Source organism: Scatophagus argus, chromosome 17 (assembly GCF_020382885.2).
Source record: "Scatophagus argus isolate fScaArg1 chromosome 17, fScaArg1.pri, whole genome shotgun sequence".
In the NCBI taxonomy this organism is placed as follows: Eukaryota; Metazoa; Chordata; class Actinopteri; family Scatophagidae; genus Scatophagus; species Scatophagus argus.
Window position 1 is genome coordinate 12,883,874 of NC_058509.1, and position 17,373 is coordinate 12,901,246.

The window sequence follows — 17,373 nt, forward strand, 5'->3', positions numbered from 1 at the left end:
TGGTGCTGAAGTGCCACTTTCGGTTTATGTGATGTCACTGTGTTTATGTTTAAATAGCCGTCTCTCTTGAATTCACATAATCATGCAGTGTTAAATAAAATGTTTCTATCTTTATAATATCTCTTTTTTTTGTCCCAGCAGGTGTGAATGGGCCTGAAGGAACTGTAGCATCAGCTGGATCAGATCAGACTGCCCTGCAGTAGGTCAAAGTCGACTCTTCACTCCCACTTTCTAATGAGGCCACGGCGATGCTGACATCTCCTCTGATTCCAAAGACATCATCATGCTGAAGACGGAGGCCTCGGGGGAGAGGACCAGCCTCCGCAGTGCCTCCCCCCACCGTAATGCCTACCGGGCTGAGTTTCAGGCACTTAAGAAGGCCTTTGACCAGCCTCGGGTTGATGGGGATTCAAAGCCCAAAGATCTTGAACGTGTGAAACAACCAAGGGGCCGTCAATATGGCAGCCATGTCAGTCGCATTAAGGACATGTTCATGCAAATGGGCTCAGAAAATACCTCAGCCAAGGCAAGGGGTTGCGATGATTCCTCGCCGCAAAAGCTGGTCAAGCCCACCAACTTCATCAACAAGGCTGATGGATCAGTGATAAAACTCCAGCATTCCTCATCAGCTGACAGAGTTGGAGGTGCTGGAGCAAAGTTCTCTGAAACCAGGAGGCTGTTTGAGCAGCAGTCACGTGACCAGTCCCAGTCACCAGTCTTTCCATACGGACGTGATAAAAGAGGCTCCCATGAGCACCTTGATGACTGGCGAGGTGCAAGATCTAATAGAGGCAGTACAGACTCCTTGGACTCTCTTTGCTCCAGGACAGAGGCATCCTCACCAACTGTTAGTCAACTTAGTGCTGTTTTTGAAAACGCTGACCACCACAACCAAGGTGTACCCTACAGAGGAGTCAGCAGACGGGTCCTCTACTCACCAGACGGATTCCAACGCCATGGAGGTGACCTCAGTGAGGATGATTCACGACAATCTCCAGTACTTGGAAGCTATCGAAGCAAGATAGGAGGAAAGTTTCCCACATCCTCATCTTCTGAGGACCTTCTGAGCCCCAGTCCCAAGACAGAGAATTCAGAGCTGAAACCAGTACCACAAGAGGAAGGAGTCCAAAACAAACCAGACAAGGTTGAGACTACTGTTGGAGATAGACAGCACCTTTCGGGGGTCGCCACCAATGGCACCCACGTCAATGGTTCTTGTGAAGAAGAGGAGAAACCTTCAGAAACAAGAAAGCATACTGAGGATCTAGGGGTGTCCAAAGCTTCAAAATCTTCACATGACAAAACTTTTGAAAATGCAACCCCTGAGCCATTGCCAACCCCAACTAGACCAGCAGGGGAAAGCCAGGAGGATGGAGATTGTTCAAGAGAGGACAAGCCCTCTGAATCTCCCAAGGACCATGTGGAAGAACCTGATGAGGAATACATTGGGAATGAGCGGGTAATTTTTAATGCAGATGGGGACGCCTGTTATCAGGGTTGGGGGGAAAGCTGCACAGATCCTGAGGATGACCTCTACGGAGATGATGAGGATATTGTCTACGACCCGGGCTCTGAACTGACAGAGATCCCTGGTCTACCAGAAGAAAACAAAGAGGACATCCCTCCGAAGAGGAAGATCTGCTTCAGCACTGCACCCATTACAGTAAGTTGGGCTTTGGAACAAAACTATTGTGAAAGTCTTAATTGTGTAAACATAGTGAACACAATCCAACATAAAAGCCCTTGTGCAGCTCTTATCAGAAGTAGGTTAAAACAACAGAGTTAATATTGTATTCAGAGCTTGTAGTTTTAGTTACTGTTGAACTGCTCATTGTGGTTAGCTCTGTTGTTTTCACATACATTTTTATGAGGTCGTGCGATCATGATAAAATGATCTGACTTCAGTCATCTTTATCCTCATAAAACCTTTTATAGTGTCGATTTTCCTCCTTTAATATGGTTTGCTATCTTGTGGACAAAATAACAAATTTGTAGCCGTTGCTCTCTTATGTCAGAGGTTGTAGCTATTTTGAGGGTCAAACCATCGCCCTCTGGGAAACTGACATGTTCATAAGCAGAACATCTGTGCATGTGTTAGTCATGCTGGTTCTGCACCCACACAGTTTTCACTCAAGATATTGTGTTTGTTTTTCCTCAAGCCGTTCCATCTCCATCTTTTAAATTAGGAAGCCTTTTATTGAGCTTTTTATTGAGAATATTTTGTCTGTCTCAGTGAGAGATATTCTGCATGCATCTGTCAAATGTACTGTGTAGACTGTAGTGGTCCTAATGTGTGTTGTTATCAGTTGACCTGTGGCTACAGATTACAAGCAGTTTATCTTCCATCCTACAGGCATTTCACAAGGGATCAAAAGGTAGTAATTACATCACATAAGGCTGTACTTATGGAAAAGGTCATTGTTTCTGATGAAAGTACAGATATTATATTATCATCTCTTTACTGTTTTTCACTGTGTTTTCAAGACACAATGCAGCCAGTGTTGTTTGTGGATTGAGCAGATGGATTTGGAAGATTAGGGCAAATATTTTTCAGTCTTTATCCTCAAGTATTTAGAATCCATAAAGTTAATATTTGTAGTAGTAAACAACATGTTTTTAAGTTGCCCTTTTTGTTTTTATCCCTCTTCTGTCAGTCAGTGAAATGTATTTCTGTTTTGGAGATTTTCAGACTGTGTAACATGTGAGGGCCACAGTGGTGATTTTTGAGAGCAAGATTTATGTCTGAAAGATTTGGAGCGCACACAAAATTCCACAGGTTGAAGATCAATCCTATTAACATGCTGTAACGAACCAGAACAATTAGCCCAGTTACTCAGAGGAGAAAACGTGATGTTGGCTCACTAATTACCCTGCACTGCTTCTGCAATGTGTGTCCTTTGGCTTCTTTCTCTTTCCCTTCCTCTCAGGACTCATCACACATGCATGAAAACTACAACTTGCATTATATGGCTTAAAAATAGTATCAAACGTAAAATAAAACATATTGCTGATAATGTATTTCACAAATAAAAAAAAAAAAGGCTCTTCCTGAGATTAGTTTTAGATTTTTATTTTCAGTCAAAGTGAAAGTGACAGGTACAAAGCTTGTTGTCCCATTTAGGTCAAACAGGCGGGGAATATGTTACCCTGTTGCTGTCTGTCATTTCAAGCCTTCTGTTTTTCTATGAAAAGGACCGACGCTCGTTCATCATATGGGATATTCAGGAGAGGCACTACCCCTCCTTTACACAGATGCACAAGCACAATTAGATATGCATCCTCCCACTTCTCCATCATACGCACCCCTCCTCTCACCCTCCTCTCAGCACACGAGGAACAAACAGGGTTCTGTCTTTTGTTCATCTATATAGTGAAAGAGACAAAGATATTTTCTCAGTCCTGGGCCCCCGCACGAGTCTAGCTTGACCCCTGTGGGAGGAGACATCAGAAAGGGTCTTGGAAAAAAAAAATGCTGTTTTATAATCTAATACTCGATGTTCCCTCCCCTTCGTTTCTTAGTCTTGCCCTGTAAAGCGGATAAATCATTTCAACATCCCAGCTTTGAAAGCTTAATTAATTTTGAAATCATCATGGCAGCCACAGGGAGAAGATGACACATGGCCAACTTTTGGTAACATTTTGTAAACATGCAAAAAGATGCTTATAGAAAACGATTACTGTGTTGAGTTTATAAATCTAGTTTTTGGGCAGTGTGTGTTTGGTTTGTCTCAACATATTATGCAGCAAAATTTGTACATTAGTGGTCCCAGAGGATGAATCCTACTGACTGGTGATCCTCTGTCTTTTCATTTTGTGTCACCATGAAGTTAACATTTTAAGCTTTTAGTGAAATTTGTTGAATGGATTCTTATGAGAGTTGCTGCAAATATGGAGAGTTCCCAGGGGAGAAATCCTGTCACTATTGTGATTCGCTGATCTTTCCTCAAGACATCCATGTTTACACTTGTGACATGTCTCAAAACTAAGATATTCACACCCTCCTCAGAATAAATGTTGTTGATCTCCTGACATTTAATGAAGCACCATCACCAGGTCAAAATTTGTCCACTGTACAATTGGTTTATGAGCATATTCATTCCTATCAGTCTCAGCTGAACCCTATTTATCGCTATTTAACATATTGTTCATCAGCATGCTGACACACTAAAGATGGTGAACATGGTAAATGTTATACACTAAACATCAGTATATTAAAATGATTATTCTGTACATGCTCATATTAGCTTACAACTTGAAGTACCGCTGGACTTATAGGAAGTTTTTTTTTTGTTATTATTATTAATGATTACTTCTACATACTTCCATTGTACTATAACATCCTGGCTGGCCCAGTGAGAAGTGACTGCTTTGAGCTCTCCGAGGCAAAGGCAGTGAAGGCACTGACCCACAGAAGAGAATCAGATCTCATGTTCATTCAAGCAACCAGTTTTATCCTTGACATCAGTACTTCCAGTTTGGCAGTTCAGTATGAGGCATATAGATCGAAGTAGTAGTATTAGAGTACATTGAGTCTTCTATCCCACTTTTGATGTGGCTGGTGTCAAAGCATGTTCTGTGCAGCTGATATGACACTGAGAATATGTTTGATCTGAAGACATTCTCAACCAGAGTTCAGATTCCCTGTGAGGGTTTTCTCTGGGTTTTAGAAATTTCAGTCTTGATCAAAAAAAAAAAAAAAATTTCCCAAAAGCCTTTAACCATCTCACACTTGTTGCAGATTTCTTTCCTCGTAGTTTGTTTGCTTTCTGTCTTTGCTGAACTGAGCCCCAGGAGTTTGACAGAACAAGTCCTCTCCCTCTGCATGCAGTCTGCTGTGTCAGTCTCCCCTTTGTTTTCCTCTCTTCCTCTCTACGTGAATGGCATTCATATCATCTTTTTTGTGCCTATGGAGTGACTGCATTTTCATCAGCAGAGACATTGTGATATCCTAATGGATTTAAGCAGATGTGATGAGTGGTGCACCGGTTAATCGGCCACTGAAGTGGCTCTGTAATCAGTCCCTCCACTCTGCATGATGTCTCTTACTGGATCAAAAAGACTGGCGTTTTGTCCATTAGGTTCTGCTGCTGCACCATCAGAGGAATGCTGAGTAGCATAGATCTGAGCTCAGAGCCCTAATCAATATGATAGATGTGCGTCTTTCCTCGTCTCTGTGGTAGTGATTTTATAGCTACAAGACTTTGTATATTTTTAGGAATGTCTTCTCTCAGGTATTTTGACTTTTGTAAGTGATGCTTATTCTTTTTGTAGCTACATGTAGTTTTTTGTATTTAAAAAAACTAACAGAGGGGGAATACAAGGTCACTTATCTTAGTCATTCGCCTCAGACCAGGGGCGGGACGAGAGTGGTGACAGGGCGTGGCACAGGCAGGGACGTGATTTGCCTTCCCTATTGCTAGAGTTAGAAGGTGATAGTTGACTTGTTAGTACCATGGGTAAATTACTGAACAGGCTTACTGGGCACAGGCCCAAAGGCCCCCTCATCATGGCCTCTGGGTGAAGTGAGTGTTAACATTTCTCAATGGAAAGTTAGTCAAAATACCACAAAGAAACCAAAATGATGACAAGGACATGCAAAACAGCCACAAAGAGACAAAAAAACAAGCACAAAAGATTCAAAGCAACCACATACAGACTTAAATTGACCATAAAAGTCTTGTGTGTGTGGATGTCTTATTCTTGAAGAAGAGGTGAGAGACATTCAGCAGGTCTGTATCCAGGAGTCTGTTTACTAATAATCTGTCCATGGCAGTATGTTATTTAGAGCTACGGATAGCATCTTTTTAATTGATATTATTTTATATTCTAATTAAACTTGATTATTTGGCATTCATTTAATACACTGAATAAATAATGTAACTATTAATAATGTACAGTGTTTATACATTTGATTCTTATCTTACAGTCTTACGTATCTTTACTCAGTTTACTTTACTGTGCCACCAGTCCCTGCCTCAGACTGATTTCTTCATGCCTGCAGGTTAGATCTCACGCACAAACATTTTATTGCAAAGACAGCCTACACCATTTCCTTCTACCATTGACACATGAAGGTTTGCATCTCAGACTGCAGTTCATCAAACCCATTCAGAGACTCATCTTTTTATTTAACGCAGCATGAATGAATATAAAGACAAAGTCTGTGATGCTTAGAAACAGAAAATGCCAACTAGCACATTCCCAGTACCCAGCTCCAAAGACTTGCCATGGATTTAGAGACGTTTATTTCTTTTGAACATTTGGGAGCTCATTAGACCACCCTCAATATAGTACATGGCAACAATGACTCCAAGCCTTTTGTCAGGATTTAACTGCTGGCCAGTCATCCCTGCTGACCGTTCAGATGTATACATGCATCAACAGTAAGAATCTGTACGACTCTACCCTCATCCTTATCTGGACCACCACCTAATACTGTCTTGTACTTCACCAGCTGAAATGAGATGGCCTCCAGCCAGGAACTTTGCTTTCTGATCGTGTTTTTTTTTTTTTTTTTGATGGAAAGGATTGCTCTACTTTAGGGCAGCCTGTGTCTGTGTAACAGTATGACTTGGAACCAATTTACTAATGTATTAAAGATAAGAGATAAAAGCTAAAAATCAGTTTTGTCAGTATGAAAGCTACATTCTTTCACACCCATGCCATCTCTCTTTTTCCTCTGAATTCTAGTGTTTTCCCTCTGTAAGCTCAGCGAAGCTGGCTGTCAACTTCCTAATTATGCAATCTGTGGCTGGGCATAATGGAAGAGAACAGGGTTTTGTTGGGAGAGAGTTCCAACACTCTGATACAGCAGCAGTTGACATTTTGGTTAGACCAGCAAAAACAGCAGCTGAGCTCAGGCGGAACGTCAGTCGGGTATTTTGGTTAAGCCTCTTTCGGGGAGGCTAAATCGAAAATCTTGACTAACAGCTAGACTCACTGCAAATCATCTAGTCGTACAGAACTCTGTGGATGCCTTTATGTATTATTATGTAGATGTTTGAGCTAAAAGGTCACCACAAACAACCCAGCAGTATTAAAATTCAACCCAAACTGTCATAAGAAACAATGTGTTTTTGTGTAGTAGTCAAACTATGAATGGTCATCACTGCATGACTGGGAATTTTTGCCTCCTGTCTTAACACTGACAGGTACAACTGCTCCAAACTCAGCTGTCTGGTTTATGTGTGTGTTTGTGCGTGCATGCAGCTTAGTCACTCCATTATTAATGCAGTGGTGTTTTTGTTTGCTTGTTTCGGTGCCACCTGATCCTCCCTGGGGGATGCATTTTTAATGATCCAGGAAAGGCGAGACGAGCCCTGCGGTTTTTGAGGCTGGTCAGTTGGCCCATCATCGAACCCCCACCTACCCAATCTGGTCCCCGGCTAATGATATCGTCAGTGCACTGACAGTTTTTTTTATTGTAGTTAAAAAAGAAAACACAATAAACTACAGAGAACAGAGTGCATCATTCACACAATGTTCTCAGTGTTTGCTAAGCTGGTACTGATGGAGGTTCAGACTCTTGCACTGTCACTATGTCCTTGTTTATAGTGAGTCAGGAACAGGATAATGGTGAATTGTCTCAATTTAAACTTACTCAAACCCAGAAATACCCAAGGTCGGACTGCCTTTTGTCATAAAAATCAACTGCACCTGATGCTTTCTCACATTTGTGAAGACCTGTGCCACATGCAGGATTATTCCAGATGACACAGATTGGCTATTATGCTTTGTATAAATATGAATACTGAGTGTGGTCCCAGACTCTGCCAAGTCATTGTTGCACCAGAATGTAGTACATAGCATAGCAAGTGGGCCTCAGAGCATCAGGACTGTAACAGGCAACTTGTTGCGTTACTTCAGATCCCAGCCTCCCACTCACTGTATATGACCAAGACAGAATAAAGCAGGGCATTGTCTGCAGCCATTCAGCTGGAGTTGTTTACTATGCTCTGCCCTCTGTTTAAAGCTGGTCTGTCTCTCCCCCTCCCTCACTCTCTGTGTCTCCCTGTCCTGTAGTAGGCCAGTAGCTTGGTGTGTTGCTGGGAGTCATGGCACCCAGTGGTATGGTGTTAAGTGAAGTTCTGTGTTGAGAGCAAAAAACAAGGTTACAGAAACGGCAACTTAAAAAAGTTGAGCTGACAACTGTAAAAACAACTCTGAAATTAAACCTTAATTAACATTTTGATAAGAGTACATCTGGGCAGTATATTGCTCATTGCTTGTGTGTGCCAACTCTGTATGCAGAAGCCTTGTCAGAAGTCAAAAAAAGAAATGCTGACTTGGCATTCCCCGATGGGTCAATAGCCAAGTGTCACTTCCTCAGACGGTGAAGGGAGATGTATGTCAAGATAACAGAAAGCCTCAAGTTGACTGTAAAATCCTGTACGTTCTCGCTTATCTTTATATAGAACAGGTTACTGAATTTCCATTTGTTTCTCTCTTTTCTCACTCTCTCTTCTTCCCATCTCCGCCTCTTTATATCTGTCAATCTCAGGCCTGTTCTTGCAAGACATGAATTCATTTCCATCACCTGCATCTGTGTCATCCCCTCAGTCTTCAGGCACTTTCTGTCAGCTGTCCAGCACTGTGTTGTGTGAGCTGGTGGGTGGCCACAGGTAGAAGTAATGGAATGCAAATGTGCTGATCTGTTGCAGCTGAACAGACTGTGTGTGTGTGTATGTGTGTACCAGGCTGTTGTTAATCCACTGCGGGCTGGACCAGTCCAGCGGTTCCTACTGCTGGGCTCGTGCCACAGCAGTAGGGACATTTCTCCTGGGTTTTTCCAGCCTCTTATTGCCCTGGGCAGCGTCCACTGTCTGGAAGGCACAGGCTGGGCGACAGCACTGGCACCCACACTCTGAAGGCCCAGTTTAATGCCATCAAAGACGGTTGGCCGGTCATAGGCGCCATGACGTGACATCTTAGGCAGGAACTCAAACAACCTCGTAGCAAATCACCCGTAGCCTTGCTAGCTCCCCAGATTTTCTTTTTTTTTTTCATTTTCCTTTCTTTATTTCTCTGTTGCCTGTTTCACTCTTCAGCAGCCCCACTGTCTGCTGCTGCTGTAACCCATGAATCATATGAGTCATTCTGTATCTCTCTCAGCGGATATTGCCTCTCATCCTCTGTAAACTCAATTCTTCCTTTTCATTTACTGCAACTCCTCCATTTTCTCATCATATTCAAGCTTCTTGCATCCCTTCTTGTGTCCCCCTCTTTTGTCCTTTTTTCTGTCCCCATCCACCATCCCTGTTTCTCATCCTTAGCCCCAGTTTTCCATTGCCTCATCTTCCTCTCTCCTTCCCTGTGGCTCAGTGAGCCCTCCCGTAATCTACACTCTGTCCCAGAGGTGAGCCATCAGCTAGTCCGACAGCTATCCAGACAGACTGACTGACTTTATTTGGCTGAGGAGCTGTCATCCTGCAGCACAGGCAGTGAGATGGATCTTGATGGGCAGCTGGGCATGTACATGTATGCATGTCTGCATGCTGGTGTAGACATTCAACCTGCATTCAGCCTGCCTGCATACTCCTATTGTTATCACTGAAATACCTGGTGTGCATTTTACAATAGACATGCAAGCACCCTTACACAAATACAGAGAACACTTATGAGTGAGAGGACTCAGCTTTAATCAGTGGCTGAGGGTGTCTGCTGTTTTACCCACAAATGAGTAAAGCAGCATTTCATTTCAGTCAAACCAAACCTCCTGCTATCCTACTGCAAGGTCTGGAGATCAGATAGCAAGACTACCAATCTGTGGATGCCCAAGCAGAACTGCTGTCCAGACTTGTGCCAGCAGCTCAATTATGGGAGGGGTTAGAACATGATAAATAAAGCCTAAAGGACCCCCCACCCCCACCCCATAAAGCTATTTAACCCTATTCCATGCTTTTAAATATATATGGCCAACCATCTCAATATAAGGCACTTTAATATCAATACTAAAAGACTATGACTTTTTTTGGCACATGCTTTTCTCATCTAAAGTAGTGTATTAAGCCTGAAAGAAAGTGTTGGCAGTGTAGAAAAATATATTTACACATAAAATATTGTGTGTTGTGTTTAATCCTTCACAAGACTATTCAAGTTTAGTTCCAGAGGGGCACCACATGGGAAGATAGACAATTAGGCTCCAGTCTACATTTAGTTGTCCTTGTGTGCTGCCTCTTTTATAAAAATGGAATTACAGTTGAACAAAATGGCCTGCCTCAGCAGCACTCACCAGCTGTGCTTGAAAGTGGAAATTTGTAGGTGGTGGCACAGGTCTTACATGTCATCTTGACATGCCGACAATATAGATTTCATACTGTTATTAAAGCAGATAAGGCCGTGACATCGCTGTTTCCAGGGGATCAGTTTATTGGATTATGTGGGTCAACGTATTGATATGCGTCATATTGGGTTTGACGGAGCTGTCAAGATTTATTTTATCTCCTGAGTCATTCCCTGCATGTAGACAATGTTGGGTTGTGTGTGCCCTGTCAAGTTTTTGGCCATGTTTCTGTGCCTCAATTTTTATTTTTATTTTGCTCTGTTAAAACCAACAATAACTTGGGGAATCAAAGTTATTACAGCTTGGACCAGCAATGTCTGTACCAATAGGATTCATCCACTAGCGACTGAATTTTCTTGCAATTAGTCTGATAACTGTTGTGATATTTCAGTCTAAATCCAAAGTGGTGGTCCAAGTGACAGAGAAACCAACGCCGCCATCCCTACAGCCATGTTGCCAGCGATGACTAAAGGAAAAAAGTCTATGAAGGCAGACACATATGTTTACGTAGGTGATGCATAACTGTCTGCTCCACAGCTGTCAGACCTGTGGTTGCCAGCTGCAGGCCTGTTTCTGTACTCTGGCCATTTTTCAGCTCCCTGTAGTAAAAGAAGCAGCAGGCAGCAGTGTCCGACCATACTGCCAAGGTCAAACAGAGTTATGTTACTGTACCGTCTCACAGTCATTCAGGCTTCTTTTTAAATCTCTTTTCTGTTCAAGTCAAAACATGTTTTTGGCCGAAGAAAATCCAATTGCTGTCAGAGAATAAGATATCATAGATGAAGAAGAGGAATGTGACAATTTTCTTAGACTTACAGTAAACCTAAAAATAGACATGAGCTGAATCAATCTGCACTGATTAACTTTCACATTTCAGCAAACACTTTCACCTCTTGTTATGCTTTTCTTATGGAAGGGTCATTTTTGAGCTTCCTTTAGGGGACTTAATATTGACCATATAGTGTGAACATGGCCTTTCCTTGGTCAGAAACCAGGTGCTGTTTGGACAGTCTTGAGATATGCATGCCAGTGGTTTCCACTTAGAGCCAGACAGCCATCGGGTTTCTTTATCTTGTGAGTAAACATTTTCCATTTGATGGTGCAGTCTGTTTCCCTGTTTTTCTTTCACTCTCTTTCTGCAGTCCTATTCTTATTTCCCCTGTGCATACTTTTTCATTTATCTTGTTGTTCCCTTTCTCAGTCACCTTTCTCAGTTACTCTCTTGTCCATCGTGTGGCTTCTCAGTTCTTTTTTTTTCGAAATCCTGTTCCTGACTTTTTCTTCGATATCTCCATCACTGCACCTCCTGTCGCTTTCCTTCTCTCTTGGATCCACACTCATCTGTCCTCATCTCTCCTCATGACCACCCCCGTCCCTCCCCCTCTCCCTTTCCGTCTCCCTCTCTCGCTCTCTCTGACCGGCCACATTCTAATGTGTTTGCAGATAGCACATAGTGGCAGAGAGAGGCCATTAGAGAGTGTACTGACTGCCAATTTTCGCATCGTGTCCGGGACATCCAGGACAGTGCAAGTGCTGGTGTTAGCATTCGTCAGAAATGTGTGTTTGTACATTGGTATTTACCATGTGTGTGTGCGTAGACAAAAAGGGTTGTTTGTGTGCCCATATGTTTACTTCTATATTTACTTAATACTATGGACAACATTATGCACATGTATGTGCGTGTGAGTGAGTGCATGCGAGCGTTAATAATTCAGAGCTGTTGATCACACTGAAAGACTGATGACAGCGAGGTCACGGTTAGAGCTGACGCAGGCTCACGCACAGGAAAGAGGACAAAACCAACCCTGGCACCATCACGTGCCAAAGTGGTGTGAACAGCCAGCACAGTGTAAACAGACGGCCTTTTTTATTTATTTATTTACTGCAGTTTGTTGAGTCTTTATCATGTTCTTCTCTGATGTTTTTCATGCATTTTTTTAAACTTGTTTGCCCTTTATTGTGTTTGTCCATATGAGAGTTATTACCATCTCTGCACACACACACACAGTGACAGTTTGTGACAAACATGTACCAATCAGACTTTAGGCTTTAATCACTACGTGTGATGTGACATGACACATTATTGATCTCTCCTGAGAATATATGCTGTATTTCCTCTTTCACCCAATTCAAAGAGGTCAGTGAGTGTCTTGAGTATCGCAGTATCGCATCAATTCTCAGTACAACTATATTGACTTTTAATTATGAGTTTACATGCAAAGATACTTTGCCTTGCTTACAGTATCACAGTATATCACAATATATTGAACATGTGTATCGTGATATGTGTTGTATCACCAGATTCTTGCCGATACGCAGCCCACAGCTCAGTGACACTGCAGCAGATTGGATGTGATAAACCATTTGCATCCTCAGTGTATTAATTTCCCGCCTCTACTGTAGTTCTGACTCATGTGTTCACAGATGAGCACTGTGCAGCGTTGTGAATAGCTTTGATAATGGCTGACATCATGGAGCTGTATGTGTGATACCCTTCACCCTGAACTCCTTACTTATAGGAGACCAGGTGGCCAATTGTCACTAGTTAATAATAGCAGCTGTAATCAGTGTGTGTCTACAGGTGTGTGTGTGACTGAGAGACGCAGATGATTATGTATCCGGGTAAACACTTTGCACGTCTTCATTCAGCACCAGTAGTCTGTCCTTCAAGCCTGCTTGTGTGCAGCTCTCTCTCCCCCTCACTCTCTCTCACCTCGTGTTTGGCCAGGACGAGATATGAAGTGACAGCTGACTCTTGCTGTGGAGGAGAGGTTCCTACGAGGTTCCTACAGACCACACAGCTTAGAGGAGGAGAAAGCCCCCCCCAATCCCTTCAATATGCTCCCCTGCAAGACGGTTTCCTGTTGGTTAATGGGCTTTGTGGTTGTGGCTTTGTTATAAGAGCCTTTATTTACCACCTTGTTGGTAATTTTGTTAGCTGTTATTTACTTCAGCCCATATTCATGAACTGAGAGTAGCAGCATTACTCTGCCTACAGAGCTACCACTGTCTTGTCAAGTTTGTACACTTTATAATTATTTGTATTTAAGCAGTTAGGTACAGTATCTCCTTAATAAAAATCATGCTGCTGAGGTGGTGGAGCCATGTCTGTCTCTATAATGGGAACCACCTGCTATATTTGATATTGTGCGCCCACTTCCGTTAATTCTTCGCTCCCTTCTTCCAGGTGTTCAACACCTACTCCAACGAGGACTACGACCGACGTAATGAAGAGGTGGATCCGGTGGCCTCCTCCGCAGAGTATGAGCTGGAGAAGAGGGTGGAGAAACTGGAGCTCTTCCCCGTGGAGCTGGAGAAAGGTAGGAAAGAAAATTGTAACGAGGAGGTGGATCCTGTCAGTCATACATTATACCCAGTAGACCGAATCACCCACATGTGGGATGTCACATCTTCTTCTTAATTCAGTGTCTTAATGTCTTTCTTTCAGCATTTTTTATTTTCCTTTAGCCCCCATGATCAGTTACGTCTTAATATCTGGCTCAGCAGTTAACAATAAGGCTGTCTTATTTTCAAAACCATAAAAAAAGTATTTTACTGCCTGCCAGCTGCGTGCACAGTTTGTCCCAATTCCCCGGCAGGAGCTACAAAGAGGTGATATTTCATCGTCTTCACTAATCTTTTCCTGTTGAGGTTTTCCTGTGCTGAAACCCAACTTTGCCAAGGACCTAAAATAGACTGACTTAACATCATAGGGTTTCACCATCCACTCCCTCTTATGTAACTTGAACAACTGGTGAATAATTAATGCAGGATGGAGAAGGATTGATGCTACACTGGAAGGGAATTTCCCATCCGTTACATTTCATTTTTATGTGAAGGCCACCGTACTTATAGTAAGTGTCTGCACCGCTTCATTAATAAATCACTTGTTCTTTGTTTGAGTCTATTCATCTGTCCTTTTTTTTCCATTTATCCCTTAGCCCACATGACATCAGTTTACTAGGAGCCATTTTGTATTTGATCCAAGCTCAATGGAAAGTTAGGAAATGGAGTCTTTTAACCATACTATGCCCCATCACACACTTGTAGAAACCGCAAACACACACTTTTTAACTGCTGCATGCGGCCTGTGTGTTTCCAGATGACGACGGCCTGGGGATCAGTATCATCGGGATGGGTGTCGGTGCTGACGCAGGCCTGGAGAAACTGGGCATCTTCGTCAAGACTGTCATCGAGGGCGGGGCTGCTGAGAGAGACGGCAGGTGAGGGCTGCTTTCCTGTTGGATATCGTAACTATGACTCAGCGATTAGTGAGCGTGGAGACACATAAAGCAGATGAGAGTGCATGAGAGCTGGACCAAAGATGCACTCATCACTTAATGTCCAAAAGCACACACACACACACAGAGTAATTAATCAGTTGTTTTGTTTCCTTTTACCCACCACCTCTCTCTCTCTCTCTCTCTCTCTCTCTCTCTCTCTCTCTCTCTCTCCCACACACACACACACAAACACAGAGTCACGCTCTGTCCCAGTCAGATTTAGCAGCAGGAGGTTCAGATTAGATCCACTGGGAGAGACATAGTCTGGGACATGAAGTCTCACACAGGACTACTCAGCGTGTAGGTGTGTGTGTGTTTGTGTGTGTGTGTGTGTGTGTGTGTGCCGTGTGACAGAAATACTGCATTAGAGCGTGTTGTGTCTCTTGTATTCTGTGTCAGATTGCAAAAGTTTGTTTGAGAAATGAGAGTTTTTTTTTAAACAGATTTCCATATTCGCAGTGTATCCCTGGATGATATGTGTGTGTGTGTGTGCGTGCGCGCTGTGTGCATTATAAAGCGTGAACAGTGCAGAGTAAGCACTCAGCCAAGAGTAGAGGAGGAGATGACAGCTTCCCAGCAGTGCAAGCTGTGGTTTCTCTTCCTCTAAACCACCAGCTCCTACCTATTAGTGAGCCTGTGTGTTTCAGGTTCCCCATAAACAGATTAAAAAGCTGATAGGCACTTCCATTCTATGCAGCAGGAGAGCAGTAAGTACTGTAAGCTCCGCGTACACACTGGGAACACTAGTGCACTGGGGTTGTTTGCGGTAGGTGTGTTTCCTTTAGGGATTAATCTTTTTTTATTTTTCCTTCTATGTAGCATCCAGAGCTGGCATTTTCAGGGACACATTAGAGGGAGATTAGTTGAAATGTAGTGAGCAGAGAGATGGGGAAGCTGAGCAGAAAGAAGCAGCTTGTTCAAAAGTGGCAAAAGTTGATCCTGTTCTGACTCCAAAATGTCTCATTTCTTCCAGCGAGAGGGAGAAGTGTTGAAAGGTTGAAAATATCAGAGGGAGGCTGTGCTGAGGATCAAGTTCAATTCATTTCAGAGCCTGTAGATTTGAGCCTTTTTCTCTTTTATTTGAACTGAAGTTTTACATGTTAAAGGTTCTCAGTCCTCCACAATCTTTCCAGTCTAGCTTCTGGGTGATAATTAATGAGTGCATGACTCATAAGACAGGGCCTGTGTTGTTTTTGAAAAACTATGCTTACTTACATTTTTAGCCACATTAGCAGCGTGTGTCTCGGAGTAACAGCGTTTGGCTCAAAGCACTGCTTTGCTTGGTTTGTTGTAGTCTACACATTTTTTGTTTAAACAGCATATCTGCACTCAATATGCAGACCAAAAGTTTATATAATAAACATTCACAATTAGCATTATGTTTTCTGAAATAGTTTGACCCTTTCTGAACAGTGATACACTGAAAGCCTTATTTCATTGGCATCATTTCCTTTCACTTTCTATCTTTTACTGTATAAGATTTATTTTAGAGGGTTCCTGGTGGCCTAGTGGTTGGTCTCGCTCCCCTTTTCTGTTTGTATCTATCCAATGAAGACAAAACTCAGCTTTTAAAGGAAGATTTATGTCAAATGAATACTGTTAAGCACTCACATGCGATAGAATACTGCAGTGTAGACAATAGTGTTTTACAGATTTACTGTGAAAACACTCCATTTACAATTCAGTCAGTTTCAACTTTGATCCCATTTTCTGCTGAGGTTTCCCACAAACAGAGTAGGAGAAATACTTCTTGACATCTCTTGACATCTTTTGAAAATGCTTCAATAGTGTAGTTCAGTTTAATGCAGTGTTCAAACATTATATTGCTTGATTGTATCTATTACAACACAGGTGATGGACACAGGATAATCCTATTTATGAACCTGCAGGTCTGCTTGTGTCCCCATGGTGGATTTCACAATAAACCTTCATCACTATATGAGAAAAAATAACTGAAAACTTAAGATATTAGTTAGAAGTACTGAATACCTTCATGCCCACACAGACACACACAGGGCCAGAATGTAATCTCCCTCCATCGTCACCCTTTTCCACCATAGGGTTTTCTCTCTCTTGCTGAGTTGGACGTTATTGTCACAGACAGACAGATAGATGAGCTTGGCTGTTGATCATTGCGTTGTCTGGTGCACGACCCAACATGTGTGTGTGAGTGTGTGTGTACTGGAGTAAGGTAGCGGTTTTGAGATAAAGGTTTGTGTGTGTGTCATCTTCATTCGTTGTCAGTCAGTTTTTGTTTTCTTTGCCGCTGCCTTTGCTCAGCAGCTGTATGTCAGCCAGCCGTCAGCATCCGCCACACAAAACCAAATGAAGACATTAGATGAAGGTCAGAAAATCATCCGAGCTGCTGACTGACAGACAACCAGCTCGCTCTTTGTCTACTTCTCGGGCTCTATACATCTGTGACAGCTCTGGCTGATGTGTCGGCCGTCAGGGTCATATTAATCTGTGCTATGCAGCTGCTGTGACAGACCGAGACAGGAGCTGAGAGGACACTGCAGTTGTTGACGTAGCCATAGGAGGTGATTGCTTGATTTTGATCTTGAATTGTAGTTGCATTGTAGGTTAGCTAGTTTATCTGTCTCTTGTGAGTCCCTTAAGGTTATGGAAGCGTAATTCTAAATCACTTGAGTACTGAATTAGGTTGAAGTTGAGTAGATCCAGCTTGTTTGAATTAATTCCATTATATTTAGAAATCGTGGGCAAAATTAGTTTGTCTAAAGGTCCAGGATTGATGGGAGGTGGTGTGTGTTAAGTGCTCTCTGTAGAACTGGACAAACCTCTCATGAA

The 17,373-nt window shown here is 42.6% G+C and overlaps 1 protein-coding gene across 9 annotated transcripts in view; it reads left to right on the plus strand.

Annotated features, from left to right (window-relative positions):
* Positions 1-17,373, plus strand: part of ppp1r9a (protein phosphatase 1, regulatory subunit 9A) — a 44,265-nt gene that overhangs the window by 5,909 nt on the left and 20,983 nt on the right. For 8 of the 9 annotated variants that reach the window (XM_046416738.1, XM_046416744.1, XM_046416735.1 and 5 more), the window contains exons 2-4: positions 142-1,663; positions 13,470-13,602; positions 14,385-14,505. In XM_046416738.1, the coding sequence (XP_046272694.1) occupies positions 284-1,663; positions 13,470-13,602; positions 14,385-14,505 (1,634 nt within the window). In that variant the 5' untranslated portion in view covers positions 142-283. Of the gene's footprint in view, positions 1-138; positions 1,664-13,469; positions 13,603-14,384; positions 14,506-17,373 lie in introns of all 9 variants that reach the window. The other variant, XM_046416736.1, reaches the window with a different exon arrangement.